Source organism: Mytilus californianus, unplaced genomic scaffold (assembly GCF_021869535.1).
Source record: "Mytilus californianus isolate M0D057914Y unplaced genomic scaffold, xbMytCali1.0.p SCAF_4, whole genome shotgun sequence".
NCBI classification, from domain to species: domain Eukaryota; kingdom Metazoa; phylum Mollusca; class Bivalvia; order Mytilida; family Mytilidae; genus Mytilus; species Mytilus californianus.
The window spans coordinates 50,431,344-50,448,382 of NW_026262690.1; the positions used below are offsets into that span (position 1 = coordinate 50,431,344).

The 17,039-nt window shown below is 30.0% G+C and overlaps 1 protein-coding gene and 1 long non-coding RNA gene across 10 annotated transcripts in view; one reads left to right on the top strand and one right to left on the bottom strand.

Annotated features, from left to right (window-relative positions):
- The window catches only part of LOC127698405 (zinc finger protein 878-like), a 50,893-nt gene extending 34,415 nt beyond the window's left edge, over window positions 1-16,478 (top strand). For all 4 annotated transcript variants that reach the window (XM_052201869.1, XM_052201871.1, XM_052201870.1 and 1 more), the window contains exons 2-3: window positions 5,306-5,481; window positions 9,084-16,478. In XM_052201869.1, coding sequence (XP_052057829.1) covers window positions 5,306-5,481; window positions 9,084-9,793 — 886 coding nt within the window. In that variant the 3' untranslated portion in view covers window positions 9,794-16,478. The remainder of the gene's footprint in view (window positions 1-5,305; window positions 5,482-9,083) is intronic.
- The window catches only part of LOC127698422 (uncharacterized), a 73,742-nt gene that overhangs the window by 36,207 nt on the left and 20,496 nt on the right, over window positions 1-17,039 (bottom strand). The window lies entirely within an intron of this gene.

Below are 17,039 nucleotides of genomic sequence, written 5' to 3' on the forward strand. Positions count from 1 at the left end.
TAGTGTTTATCAAATGGCTTTCCTTTGATTTTGAAATAACAGTCATTTTAAAAGAACTTAAACATAAAATTGAGAAAGGAAATAGGGAATGTGTTAAAAAGACAACAACCCAACCAAGAGCAGAAAACAGCCAAAGGTCACCAAAGGGTCTTCAACACAGCAAGAAAATCCCGCACCCGGAAGTGGGCTTCAGCTACATATACCTGTACATGTATTTCAAATTTGAAAGGATTTCCGTTGAATATGTACATTATTTTGTGTACATTGTACATGTATTACATTACATTTTGGGTGAAAATCAGGAAATTTAAGGAAATCTACTTTGTGACCGGGACAAGGTTGATGTGATTGGATTTTTGTTGAATTCTTAGATATAAGTAAATAATAGGGAACCAAAAGAGTGATAACCAAGTCATTCCAAAAGAAGGGCCCAGTCATAAAAACACGCAACAAAAAGTGTGAAAATGAAAAAAAAAAAAAAAAAGAATCTATTTATTCAACTCTTATCATGTTTATAGGATGGAAAAATGTAATGTTTCATAGGGACTGCAATATTTTTTGTTCATATAAGTCATCTTAGCCATGAGAATTTTTACAGTTTTTAAATTATTGAGTGTTTTCACAAGAGGATAAAAACTTAGTTGACAACTATGCTTTAGAAATGCAGGCAACTGATTAGCTATCTTTTAAGGCAATATCTTGTTCAAATAAGTATTTATTTTTTACAAAAAAAAATTTCATTGCCTCCTATTCTAAGATTGCATTTACTACTGAAAATATTTCACACTTGATCCAAAAGAAAAATATGAAATTCAATACCGGTATTAATTTAGACTAAAAAAATCTTGTGTCCCCTCTGTCTAAAATGTTTTTGGGAATTTAGTATTTGAAATGCTGTGACAAATCAAAACGTTGAGACTCTATAAACATGATAAATAGTCATGTTCTTTGGTTCAAATTATAATTCTGAGAGATAATAGCATAAACATATAGCAATGATGGAAATGAAAAGTTGTGAAAATGATTATTTGTTTGATACAAATTGTTGTCAGTTCTAGATACAATGTATATTTAGGTGGTAAATACACAATATATTTGTAATTAGGAATTTCATGCATATATATTTACTAAAATTCCAAGTGCACTTTGAAAACCCATGATACATGTATATAATAATGATAGATCCTCTTAAGCTTTTTGTCAACAGATGTAATAAATCACTAGATTATTTGTAGATTTTTACACATACATATAAATGTATTTCCTGACTGCAAATCAGGTAAATCAAAGACTTAATTATCATTAGTAGTATTGATAGTTTATGCCAATATTTTAATTTCTAATAAGTTCTTGTTGAAAAAGGCTAATGACAAAAAGAGGAGTTTTACAGAATAATAACAAAAATTGTCATAAGCTTCTGTTACAAAAAGTCAAAGACTCAAAATGCCCCAATAAACAAGATTCTTTTTACTTTAAATGGTTTTGATGATTTTTCTGAGAATCTCCTTGTAAAATTTCCTTTGTGCATTTAGCTGTTTTTTAATAAAATTTGAAAAAAGCTTTTTCCAAAATATCACAACAATACACAAAGGTGCAGTCTTTCAGATCCAAATGAATAAATCTTATTCTTTTCACATGTTTTTATACGACCGCAAAAATTAATAATTTTTTGGTCGTATATTGGTATGACGTTGGCGTCGTCGTTGTCGTCTGGCGTCGTCCGAAGACACATTGGTTTTCGCACTCTAACTTTAGTTTAAGTGAATGGATCTCCATGAAATTTTACCATAAGGTTCTATACCACGAAAGGAAGGTTGGGATTGATTTTGGGGGTTATGGTACCAACAGTTAAGGAATTAGGGGCCAAAAAGGGGCCAAAAATAAGCATTTTTGTAACTTCCAGACAATAACTTGTGTGTAAGTCTATGGATCTCTCTGACATTGTACCACAAGGTTCCATATCACAAAGGGAAGGCTGTAATTGATTTTGGGGGTAATTGCTTCAAAATTTTAGGAATTAGGGGCCAAAAAAGGGGCAAAAAACAAGCATTTTTCTAGTTTCATAACAATAACTTGTGTTCAAGTGTATGGATCTCTCTGAAATTGTACTGCAAGGTACCATACCACAAAGGGAAAGCTGGGATTGAGTTTGGGGGTGATGAATCATAAGGGGGTTCAAAAAATTTGGGGGGGGGGATTTTTTTTTTTTTCTTTTAAAATTTTCCATTTTAAGTTGGTTATTTCTGATTTATATTTAAAAGCAAATAATAATGATATGGTAGGAGATACACACCAAACAGGATGTGTAAATTATTATATAATAAGTATTGTGCAATAGCAAGAAATTTTCAATTGCACAGTATTGCACAATAGCAAGAAATCTTCAATTGCACAGTATTGCGCAATAGCAAGAAATCTTCAATTGCACAGTATTGCGCAAAAGCAAGAAATATCCAATAGGACAATATTGCGCAATAGCAAGAAATTGTCAATTGTACAGTATTGCGCAATAGCAAGAAATATTCAATTGCACAGTATTGTGCAAAAGAAGATACTTCGTATAAATTGCTTATTTCGTGATCAATTTCAATGGGGTTTTGTTCTTGAATTCTTGGGGTTCTTTAATATGCTGAATCTAACTGTGTATTAAGTTTTTGGATTTTGGGCCCCGTTTTTAAATTGGTCCACATTGAGGTCCAAAGGGTCCAAAATTTAACTTTGTTTGATTTCATCAAAAATTGAATTATTGGGGTACTTTGATATGCCGAATCTAACCGTGTATTTAGATTCTTAATTTTTGGTTCCTTTTCAAATTGGTCTACATTAAGGTCCAAAGGGTCCAAAATTAAACTTAGTTTGATTTTAACAAAAATTGAATTTTTAGGGTTCTTTGATATGCTGAATCTAAACATGTATTTAGATTTTTGATTATGGGCCCAGTTTTCAAGTTGGTCCAAATCAGGGTCCAAAATTAAACTTTGTTTGATTTCAACAAAAATTGAATATATGGGGTTCTTTGATATGCTGAATCTAACCATGTATTTAGATTTTTGATTTTTGGGCCCCGTTATCAACTTTGTCCACATTGAGGTCAAAAGGGTCCAAATTAAACTTTTGTTTGATTTCATCAAAAATTGAATTCTTGGGGTTCTTTGATATGCTGAATCTAACCATGTATTTAGATTTTGGATATTGGACCATAATAGGTGAATGTCCAATTTGAAATTTTTAAGTTCTTAGACCACATTCATTCTGTGTCAGAAACCTATGCTGTGTCAAATATTTAATCACAATCCAAATTCAGAGCTGTATCAAGCTTGAATGTTGTGTCCATACTTGCCCCAACTGTTCAGGGTTCAACCTCTGCAGTTGTATCAAGCTGCGCCCTGCGGAGCATTTTATTCCCATCTGTGATTATATTTAATATTAAGTGTGACTTGTGTTTATGTAAATAATTTTATACTTTTTGTACAATTATAATTTATAAATATGTATTTTTATGGTATTATCTGTAAAATATTACAGTTGTAACATTAACTTATTTGGCTGTCTTAATTTAATTCCTTTGTTTGGAGTTGTTTCTCCTCGAAATTGGTATTCTATATCAAAGTGTGATTTGTTTGTTTATCTACATTTTTACTCAAGGGTGTTCCAAGAAATGAGCCTTAACTGTAAAGTTTTCCAATTTGTGTACAACCTATTACAATATGTTGGAAGGTGCTGGTGTTTAGAAATGCAGTTCTCATTATTGTCACAGAAAAAGTATTAAATTGAAATAAAAAATCATCAGACATGTAAAATTTAGTCTATAATTAGAAAATATGGCTTGGAAAGTTGGAATGTAGACTTTCAATTTACATCTGCTACCGGTACTGTGACCCAAAATTGGATATTGATGGCAATGCATACCTTTTTATACGACCACAAAATTTTTGGGATCGTATAATGGTATGATGTCGTCGTCGTCTGCGTCGTCGTCCGAAGACACATTGGTTTCCGGACAATAACTTTGGTTTAAGTGAATGGATCTCTATGAGATTTTTCAAGAAGGTTCAATACCACAAAAGGAAGGTTGGGATTGATTTTGTGGATGATGGTCCCAACCGTTTAGGAATTAGGGGCCCAAAAAGGGGCCCAAAACAAGCATTTTTCTAGTTTCAGGATAATAACTTGTGTATAAGTATTTCGATTGCTCTGAAATTGTACCACAATGTTCAATACCACAAGTTGAAGGTTGGGATTCATTTTAGGGATTATGGGTCGAACAGTTTAGGAATTAAGGGCCAAAAAGGGGCAAAAAACAAGCATTTTTCTAGTTTCCAGACAATAACTTGTGTGTAAGTGTATGGATCTCTCTGACATTGTACCACAAGGTTCCATATAACAAAGGGAAGGCTGGGATTGAGTTTGGGGTTAATTGCCCCAAACATGTAGGAATTAGGGGCCAAAAAAGGGAGCACTGAACATTTCTTAAACAACTAGTATATATATATACATGTATCCAATGGATGGATCTGTCGTAGAGTTGTCACTTGCAGATTTAACGTTGTTGTGCTGATATTTAGAGTAATTATGAATATAATATGTGTTTTCAGCAGTGAATCACCTTCACTGGTGATCCAATAGATGGATCTGTCGTAGAGTTGTCACTTGCAGATTTAACGTTGTTGTGCTGATATTTAGTTCAGTCTAGGTGGCCGAGTGGTCTAGAGCGCTGAACACAGTGCAGGCGGTGTTGTCTCAATATCCCAAGGGCCAATAGCATGCGTTCGAATCCCGGCGAAGGAAGAACAAAAATTTGCTTCCTCAAATTTGCAGATTTAACGTTGTTCTGCTGATAGTTAGAGGAATTATATATATATATATATATATATATATATATAGTGCACTGAACATTTCTTAAACAACTAGTATAAAACAAGGGAGATGTGGAATGATTGACAATCAACTACTATCTGCAACTAGATACCAAAGAGCAAGGATGTAAAATAACTATATGGCACTGTATCTTCATCAATTAGCAAAACCTTTAACTGTAGACTTAGCTACAAAAGACTGGAATTATGAAATGGGAAGCATTTCTCTTCCTAGTTTGAATCATGAAAGCTTAAGGGAACACCACTTTTACAGGAACTTAAAAGAAAATTAACTCACAGAAAAAGACATCAATACATCTATACAAAGAGGTATTTTCAAAATGGTGGGGAAAAATGTAGTTACTTCAAATACATTATCATCATCATTGATGTGAGAAAATATTACCATTTGTTCCATAGCATTTATCTTAACTGTTTTTTTTATTCAGACCCAGAATGTATATTAACATGATGGACTTCAGTAATGATAGAGACGCCTTACTTAATTACTACCAAGACCTTTTGATAAATAACCAGATCAGTGCTTGTAAAAGACGTAAGCTGTCAGATTCTGACCCAGGAGCAAATGACTTATTGTCAGAGGAAACAAGAAACAGAGAGTCTTGTAAGTTTATTTAAACAATTTTAACAAATATATTTGTTGCATTGTTTATTGATTACTATGTGTTTACTGCCACTTGGTAATCCAATGGCAATGGGGATATAAGACTGGCAAAAATGATTATCCTCAAGTGATTGATTGCATTTTTGACAGAGGATATGTATGCCATATTTTTGTTAGCAAAATGACGTAGCTAGTCTTTTTCCATAATAGATCATAGCTTACATGTAACAAATAGTTATTCATCAAAAAGCAAATAAGAAGATTGTGTAATGATTTAAAAGATGGTTATACTGAACTGTATAAAGGTGCATAATAAGTGAGAAAGGATAACTGGAACCATAAAAAAAATATTGGGTAGCACAACAAATCACAAAAACCACTTCTATACTTTAGATTTAAAGCTTCCAAAAACATCAAAATAAAAATGATGTAAAAAATGTCCAAGTCTGTAATCTGTTTTATTGCAATGTTAAGTCTTATTTCATTGATGATAGTTGTGTCACACAAACAGTTTCTATATATATATTATTCAGACATTTTATGAATTGCCCAACAATGTAATTTTAACACACTATTGAGTATGTAAATATTAGAATGTTTAAAATATTTACAACGTGATAAATAATAAATGCAATATTTCGCTAGACAAACTAGCTTCATCAAGCGTGCATCTATCCAGGTGAAATCGGACGTAGATAAGAAACTTTTGCAGCTCATTGTACATAAATTTAGCTGTCTTGTAAAGAATTCAAAATTTGGATGAAGTTCAAGATTATTAACAAAATTGGTGGTTGAAGTTTGTAACGTCCATTGGCCAATATCACAGGATATATATCTATTATGTCTATATTCAGACATTTTATATATATATATATATATACACCTGTTTCATGAGAAAGAGTCTGTAAGTGAAATTTTATACATGATTTTAAGTACACACACACACACATATTTTAAATTTTGCCAATGGGTGTGAAGAGTATGTATCAATAAATTCTTTAAAATTAACTGAAAAGTTTGAATCAAAATGTATCATTGAAATATAAATCAGACAAAATACATCTACAGATCTTTTTAATCATCGTGCCAAAAATTCAAGTGAAAGGGAGAAGTTTTTTGTTTCAATAATATTTATTGAGGAAATTAATGCACTAGTTAATAATCAGCAGATATTAGGTGAAAAAAAAGCTAATTTGAGAATTTTCAGTTTCCTTATAAGTTATTTTGTGCCAATTGAAGTTAAAAAAAAATGCAAATCATTGGAAATAATTCTTTTTATAAATGTCTTTGCATAATTTATTTTTATAGGGGAATTAATTTTTAAATGTTTTTATTGATTAAATATACAGAAAAGGATTTTCCACTTCCTTATAAATTAATTTTCTGGGACTTTGTAGCTCTGTGTATATCCAATCATTCTACTGTGTACAATACACTAAACACATAATAAATATATATATATAATGGAAAACTTCCCTTTTCAGGCATTTAAATCATGTACCTTGACCTATTTTAATGTATAAAATAAACTATTGTATATAGATAATAGGCACTTGATAAAGAATTTCTTAGTTAAGATTGTACACATTTGTAAATTACATTTTAAAGAAATCTATCTTCAACAAATTCAATAGAGTTATATTTCTAATGTATTTAGTTTATTAGACACTTTCTTGAAATTAAAAGCTTTATTTTCTTAGATACCACTTGACATCAGGTGTATGTTAAGTGATGACTAAGACTTGATTTAAATATTTGAGGCCATATATGGTTTAATTTTACATAAATATGTACGAAGTACAAATGAGTCAAAGCATTTGACTCAACTTGTTCATTCAAGGCAAGCATGCATTCAACAAGTATCTCATTAGTATCTCAATGAGCTGTTAAGATCATTAAATCATACAGTTGATGCAGGTCTTTGTAAATGGTCTTAAATTTTAGACTTTAAATATGTACATGTTAATTGTAGTTCATTATAGGTTTTGGAAAATTTTCAAGTTTTGTTGATCATAATATTGCAACTTGATCCTTTTTCTTTTTAAATGTATTGATAAACATAGGAACAAAAGATCTATGTCATTGTCCTTCACCATAAGATCACACATAATTATTTTTTTTAAACATGACAAAAGTAACCTGTAAATTTATTTTTCCTATGAAATTGAACATGCATGAATGCCTTGCTGGAAGTATTTTAATTGTCTGCCAAAAACGTTGTTTCTGCTTTCAGTTTGTTGAAATGAAAGATTATTAATCTTTTTAACTGCAAAAGAAAATTTCATCTGAATAAAGTTGTTAAAGAATATTTAAATTTAAATTCAATCATTCAGGCATTGTTAATTAAGACAATCATGATATGATACTTGTATATGGTAGAAGTCAGTAAATTGTTGGCACTCTTTTGATGTTAAATTTTCTAAATCATTACTGTATGAGAAACATAAAACTAGTGTTATGTAATGCTCATCTAACTTAATTTTAATATGGAACATATTGCAAATGTTCCTACTGTGGACTCATTCATAGTCGTTGGTAAGAATTTTTTGGTTAGAGAAAAAATGCTATTGTAAGGGTCCAAATTTTGTTATTTCATCATTTGCTTCTATTAACTATTATCAAATATTTGCATTCTGTTGAGCATTTAATTTTGTGGTTCCCCTATGAATGAAATCCACAAAACTATTAGTGAAGCCGTTGTATTTCATACTGCAAGTAGAATGTTTGGATAGTTTGATTTTGAATAGAGACGAAGTTTATTTATCAGAACCTTTTCAGTTAATAAAGCACCAATTCTTTTTAAAGTTTAATTTTTCGCAGTGTTTGGAGTGGAAAAGTGGGATTAAGTGAATGAACATTAATTCTTTGAATATTCTAATTTAAAAGACAATTCTGGTTTCCAGGTTGTTTAAGAATTTTAATAAATTGAATCAAGCATTTTCTTTTCCTTACATTTATTATATTATCAGAAACAGGAAAGGGAAGAACTTATCATAGAGACATTCAAAAACCCATAAGTTGAAAAAAAAAGACAAAACCAAACACAATTAGAAAAGGGAAAAAGACAAATTTGTCCACAAAAAACTACACAGAAGAAACAAAGAATGAGCAATGCTAAGGGTTACTACCCACCTCACCAAACATTTTGGTGAACTTAGGTTCTCCAAAAGAGTAAGCAGTTTTAGCTACATTAACATGACTAACTACTAGCAACTGAAATGTTACTTATGGCAAGTAATAAGTTTGGAATACATGTATGTCTCATTTGGTAATGTGACAATTGAGGAAAAGAGGACAAGATTGGTGATTGGATATTATAAAGTGGAACATACATGTATCTATGGTCATTCCATAATGATCAACTAAATAATGATTGCATCTGTAAAACTTTTAAATGTAAGTCAATCACTGCTTTGTAAGCAGCAAACCTTTATAATAAAAAACAGGATAGGAAATGCAAACCCTAGAATATCCTATTACATGGGAAATGTAAATTGAAATAAGCATGCAAATAGTTATTTAAATTGTATTACATGTTATGATGTATCTGAACTCTTAAATTAACTTTTCAACTGTAGTAATACTTGAATTTCTGTTTTTAGCTTTGGACTCCCCATCTTCTACATCTTCAACAGCAAGCAGTGAACAGGGAAGTGATTCTGATAATCCACCATTGAAGGATGTTACAAAAGAAAAGGTCAATAGTATTCCAAATCATATATCAGAAGAAACCAAAGTAGATGATGTAGCCCTACCTCAACAAAGTGGTCCAGAACAGGGTTCTTATGAATGTCCACAATGTGAGAAGAGCTTTGCTTACATGGGTAACCTCAAACGCCATATCAAAATGCACCACGGAGAATACAGGCCATTCAAGTGTAACCTGTGTACTAAAAGATTTTGGGGAAACGACAGTCTAGAGCAACATTTCAAACGTGTACATACTCAGGAAAGGCCATATGCATGTGCACATTGTGAAAAGAAGTATTCTGTATGCTATGACCTGCAGAAACATGTACGTGCAGTCCATGGGAAGGATATTGATTGGGAAGGGGACATACCAACAAGACCAGACACAGAAGTACAAGGTACACACAAAGTCACTGGGATCAAAACAGTTCATCTAGAGCAGCTCAATTACAAATGCAAGTTTTGTAGTAGAGGCTTTGCTACAGTTAATGGACTGGGAGTGCACCTTAAAATGCATTTTAGGTGCAAAATCTGCCTAAAAGGCTTTAATACTGAAGATTCATTGAAAATCCACATGAAAAAAGCTCATGATATGGGTTTGAACCAAGAATATGTATTGTAAATGATAAAACTAACAAAATTCTGTACCTATCTTCTCTTGCCGAAAATATTTGTGCTTTTTGTTTTAAAAAAAGGTTTATTAATTTTTTTCCTATAGTGCTACCATAGTGCTCCCATTTTCTTCAAAGAAATCTAAGAAATTAAAATGTGATACAAATTCAATAATATCAATCAAATTTTCTTATTTTATAGAAATGCTATCCATGGAAGCCATAAATATATGTAAAAAAATGTTAATTTTGAAAATTTCATCAGTATTATTTTCAATCCAAAGTCCCAATTTTTATAACATTTACCCATTTGTAAATAAATGTCATATTGTAAAATGTCAGGTCTTGGCTAAAATTTCAATCATTTTGTATTAAATTGTTAGTAATCAACATTCTTAAAAAGTTTTCCAATTGTTTGTGTTGAAATACAGAAGCATATTTAAGCTTATATTAATATAGTTTTATTTAGTATTGGCATAATATGACAAGATCATTGGTCTTCCATTTTATTTTTATACGAAAGCCAAACTTAAATAAATGCTTGAACTTTTATCATATTAAACATGTTAAACCAATTGTTAGTGTGTTTAACTGTCAGTAATAAGGCACCGGTGTTGCAGTGTTGTTGATGTCATCTGTTTGTTTATATACTGTTTTTTTTTTTTTTAATAGAAATCCATTTTTTTTTATATTTTGTATAAGAAGATAAACATGTTAGTTATTATAATTTTTGGACTTTACTGTTAGTTTATTATCTGAATTATTAATGATTTGTTCATGTATAACTTCTTTCAACAGAAGTTGTGTAATTCTTTTGTTTTCAAGTTTTGTTGACATTCCAAATATGTAAATGATTTGTTCATGTATTATTTTATCTTTCTTCACATATTTTCATCTGTTTTCACCATTGAAAAAGGTCTTTCAGTCTTGCTGGTGCATTTTAAAAGGAAATTCAAAACACCTTATCCTATTAGTATTTGATCACAAAACATGAATGATGTTCCCATAAAATTTTGAGATGAGGAAGGAACAATTTTTCATGTGTAAAGATAAGTGACTGTTTAATGACCTGAAGTTGCATAATTGAAATTATTTATGAGTTGTATTCTAGATATTGAGGAAAATACAATTGTTTAATTTCAAACAACAAAGACATATTTTTTTGCTAAGATTAATAACTAAACAATAATAATAATAATTATAATAATATTAATAAGATATTATTTGTAACATATTTTCCATTCTGGGTTATAGATTTTTATTTAGTGATGATGGACCTTTCCAAATTTTAAGATAAAAGTGTATTGTACTGGTATATATTTTATTAGTCCCCTACAGACGAATTCGAAGGGGACTTTAGGTTTGCACTCCTTCCGTCTGTCTGTCCATCCGTCAGTTCAGCAAATCAGTTTTCCACCCTTTTTTTCTTGGTGCTTGAAGATATTAATTTAATATTTGGTATATTGTTTTATCATAACAAGTTACAGATCAAGTGCGAATTTTGTTCCGCTCTGATGATTTTGTGCAGAGAAAGGTCCTTGGATTGAAAAATTCACTCAAATAATCAGTTTTCCGCACTTTTTTTCGTCATGCTTGAAGATATTGATTTTATAATTGGTATATAGTTTTATCATGACAAGTTACAGATCAAGTTTGAATTTTGTTCCGGTCTGATGATTTTGTGCAGAGTTATGGTCCTTGCACTTAGAAAATTCACTTAAATAATCAGTTTTGCACACTTTTTTCGTCATGCTTGAAGATATTGACTTGATATTTGTTATATAGTTTACACCATGACAAGTTATAGATCAAGTTAGCATTTTGATTACAATCAATTAAGTTAGATAGGGTCTAATGACAACATAAAAGTCACTTGAGTTTAGTCTTTCACAAATTGAATTTTGTCTTTTAACTGAATAAATGGTTGATTGAAAACAGTTTGAAAATATGCCGAAAATTGTCTATTTCATTGTTTGTATTTATGTTAATATATACCTTTTTCTGACAATTATACCCTGTTCACAATGCAACAAAATTGATGTAATTTCAATAAGACATTAAGGAGATTTTGAGTTCACTCATATTCCAGGTTTAATCTTCATTAGATGTGTACTCATCAGATCGGTAAACACTACTTTCATGAGGTTGTCTGACATGAAAATTCACCCAAATCTGACATGCATTTGGAATTAAGGTTATTGTGACCTGTAAATTCAGAGTAAATTTGGATGAACTAATGCATATGAACACAAACAGGGTGCCATATTAGATGAGAAATTGATAAGTATTGTACATCAGATTTAGTATTTGTGAACAGGGTTTAAGATTGCTTGTTTGTAAATTGACATATATATGTTACATATAGGAAATAGATTTGGGGGCATCAGTGTGTACATGTTACAATTTTAAAGCTTTAATCACATTATACTTATGAAGTTTTAAGTCTGCAGACTTTGATGTTTCTGTTCATTAATTAATGAATATCCAGGCAGTAATTATTTTACAATTAAAATGTGGTTTTAATTAAAGGTAATGACTTAGTTATGTAAAAATTAAACAATGTCATTGCTGCAATGACTTTTGAAATTTTTAACATCCATTGATTAGCTGTCATGAATGAATAAGGTTACCTTTTATTGAATTAGTAGTACTTTTTAATTGAAGTTCAAATTAATGATTTGTTGGAATGAGAGAAAAAACTGCCATCTCTGTTTTGTTATTGTAAAGTAATATGACATTATAGCGTGTAAGATATGTATTCAAGAATGACAAACAAGAGATATTGTTGAAGGAAAGAAAAGAGGGGGCATTTTTTTATCTCTTTTGTTATTTTTACACATACTGGTATATGGTTTTATTTGACTTGCAATGTAGGCAAGATGTTGTTTTAAATGTAACAGGATTTTTTGAGTAACAATCCATATAATTTATTAAAGGAAAATTGTAGGGGGCATTTTACCATACAGTTACTCCTAATTTTTATTGAGTTTATTTGTACAAGCATTACTATTACTTTTATGTACTCAGATATTTATAACAAATATATTACAAATGAGTTATAATGGAACCAGGTACGTGTAAGGTCAGACTCAAAATTTGGAAATATTGATATTTTTTTTTTAACTTGGATATCTAAAGCTTAAGCATTTTACATATACATAAAAATTATCTGGCTAAAACACTGCTACATCAAAGAAAAATAAACCACAGTCAGGAATATTGTCACTGATAATAAGTAGTTCAATCCTGATATTGAATTTCAAGAGTAGTGATGGGGGCCACGGTGGCCAAGTGGTCTAAGTAGTTCTACTACTGTAATCACTAGCCAGTCAACACTGAGGTTGTGAGTTCGAACCCCGCTTGTGAGGGTGTACCCCGACTCCAATCTTAATTGACTAGGATTGTCATTTTTCCTATGAAGGTCAGTGGTTTTCACTGGGCACTCCGGCTTCCTCCACCAATAAAAACTTGCCGCCACGAAATAGCCCAAAAGTGGCGCTTAAAAGTGGCGTTAAAACACCAACAATCAATCAATCAATCAAGAGTAGTGATAGCTGATGGGCAGGTACTAAAGCTAAACATAATAACTTTGTTATTATAATTCAGAGAGGCAAAAATTAATTCACTATTTTGAGTTTGACACTCAATTTAATGAGATGAACTATTTGAATGCTGCATAATTTAAAATTATAAAATATTTTGGAAACAGATACTTATTGGTGGTTTAGGAAAAAAAGAAATAATAATGCTGGCATTTAAGTAGCAGGAAATATATCCTTCATTGTAGATATGCTTGTTATATTACTTGCTTCTTAAAACTTTAGTTACAGGAAAATAAATTCAAGTACCAAATATTGGCTGTGCGATTTGATTATCAGAGGACTCAGTTAGAAGTTTCTACAGGGGTCTGTTGGAATGTACAAATGTTTAAAAATAATAGTTCTGTATAGGAACAGATGTAATGTGTACTTGAAAAGGACAGTTTGGAGTTAATTCAATGAATTTTCTACCTTTTTGAGTATTAAATTTGTTACATATGTAACTTTTTGATTCTAATTTAACATCATTGATTTTTGATATAAATTATGACAAAATATTAACTTTTTATTCCATTATCTAGGATGCTTAAAAATGCTATCCATCAGAAGTGGTCTCACTAGAGGTTGTGTCTTTTTCTATGCAAGCTCAATAACAACAAAAATTCAGTGTACTTTGGCCATCACTTGAAAAAATATTTCCTTGTGGATTGACATATTACCCAACAATTAAACTTGAAAGAAGTTAATGTGCTATACATGTATAATCATGATGGCAATATTTATAGGACTTGTTTTCATGTCATTAAATAATTTTTTTAATATCTGTTACTTGTATTATTTTTGAAGAATTCAAAATTCTTTTCAATTGATTGTAAATAGTAGATTTTCATTAGAATTTTCATTGAGTTAACTACAGGGCATTAGAGAGTGATTTGTTATGCAGAAACTATGTTAATCCAGTTTTAATTAAATTTACTAGAGAGATATATGTTTTTTTATTAAAATACTGATAGTTTTATTATGATGTGTAAATAACAAATTTATATTGTTGATGTTTAATATTTTTCAGAAAAAAATCATGACCCAATTAAAGCAACGAAGGCACGGTATATAAAAGATTCAATTACAACGACGCTCACTAAATTAAAAAAAATAATTATCATTTTTATATACATATTGTGTATTTGAGGTTCTCCATAACTGACAAAAAATTTAAGTTTTAATCAAGATGGGAATAAGAGTCATGCTACTTAACCACCAAGCAATTAATTTTGGAGGCATTTTTCCACACAAATAGCTTTTTAAGAAAACCTGAATGAAATTAGATGACAAAATGGCTACAGGTATATTAATGCTAGAGATATAGCACATTTTGCATGCATCATAAAGCACAAGTGCACTTAGTATGAAGGGCAATTCCTCCCATTTGCAGGTAACTATTAAGGCTAGTTTTACTGCCTTAATAATAGTTCATCCTGTATTACAATATTACTCTATGTTAGGGCTTTAATATTTATATTACTTGAACATTTTTGCAGTTGTGTAGTGATACGATATTGTCGTTACCAGCTGCCTGTAGAGACAATGGTTTTCATTTGACAATTTGTTCAAGCTGATCAATTCTTCTCTAAAACATGTGTGCAACTTTCCATTGATGACATGGTTTTTTCATATTACTGAGCCCAGCATAGCTATTTATCAATTATAACCTTAGCTTACAAAAAATATTTGATTGTATATTTGATTTTAAATGATTTTTGAAGGTGACATATTTGTTATATATAATTTATTATAAATATAAGATATAACTGATTTTAATGAAAATTATAGTAAATTAAATTTTATGTCTGCAATTTGCTTTTCATTAAATAGATTTCATAAAATAATTTGTAATATTTGATATTTAAAAAACAAGATATGTAAAAAATTGTTACTATTATGATTCTATATAGTGAGTTGTGAAAAAAAACTTGAGAACATAGCAAAGAAAATTATCTTCTTATAGTGCGTCTGCATTTTATTTTAACTATATTGTAAATGATAATATAATTCCAATCAAAATTCACCCTTAGTCATAAGATTCAATTTAGTAAAATGTAAAAATGCTGCTCATGTTATATTTGGGTAAAAATATTATTGATTACAAATTTGGAACTGCTTTACTCTTGTTTTCATGATAATTTTTTTTTGCTATATATTTGATGATACAACCAGTTTGAAATCGCAATGTAACATTCACAAGGAAATTGGTTGTGAATGTTATTTTAAAGGTTGTGCTAAAAGAGAGCATATTTGAAGAAAAAAAAATTGTCCAAGGTTTTAATTCATTATCTGTGAAAAAAAACCAATATATAAAGTTGAGAATGTGTTCTGAAAAGTGTTATATATATAATATTTAGTATGCATTTTGGAAAAAAAGAAGCTATAATTCACTAGTATCTTTAAAATACAAGGAGAATATATCAGACAGTGTCTTTTTTAAACTATTTTTTTTTCTAATAGATATTTTAGTTTTGAAATTTTTCTGAAATAAAAAATAAAATGCAAAAGACAATGTATTTCTAAATAAGGCCGCACTTGTGATATAATTTGTATGACTTATAACATTCCATTCACTTAATTGTTTCAAGACTATAATTGTAAATAATTAAGTCACACTTGGCTTTTATGGTGTCATAAACCGTGATTGAAATGAGAGGAAATTTTATACTTAATAATTCATCAAACCATTTTATTTTGAACTCTGAACATTTTGATATGCATGTGTTAACTGATTATTAACATTTAGAAAGCTAAGTATCACATAAAACACACTGAATATTATTATCTTTTTGGCAAACATGATATGCATTCAACCTGAATATCAGAAATCAGCAAATCAAAATTGGAAGGCTACAAATTAAGCCACAATAATTGTTTTTAGATCCCACCTAATGATATTTATATATTTGTGCATGTATAGGGTTGACAATTTGCAAATGTTTAAAGCAGGCTTCCATTTAATAGGTACTCTTTATACATTACACATTTTTTCAAAATATTTTCTATGCAATTTATGAGTTGTACATTTTATTCATTATATATTTATAAAGATATGCACATTATGTAGTTTGATATCAATATCATTTTATAACATTAATAAAACTTTTTAAAACAATTTTGTTTTGTTATGTACTCTGGCCAATCAGAAAACATGTATTTCACATTCTAAAGTTTTTTCTATATGGAGACAGTTAGCAAACACCTTTTTGATCAATTTGTTTGAATGCTGAATAGAGAATGTATGTTTTTCAGATGCTTGGTCTCAGTCTCAATATTGAAGTATATGACTATATTTACCAGAAATAGCACGAAAGATATGCTTGGATTATAAGAAATCCAATAACTAACACACGAGATAAACTCATTATAGACACCAGGATTAAATTTGTTGTACACGTGTGTAGTCTACAAAAGACTCATCAGTGCTGTTCGAATAAAAAAAGTTAAAAAGGCCAAATTAAAGTACAAAGTAAAGAGCATTGAGGACCCAAAATTCAGAAAGGTTTTGCCAAATGCAGCTAAGATAAACTATTCCTTAGTGTTTCGAAAAAATCAAAGTTTTGTAAACAGTTCATTTATAATTATGACCATACCAATGATATTTCAAGTCAACACAGTAGTGCTGATTACTGGTCTGGTGTCTGGTAATACCTTTGAGGAGGAAACAGATATATTA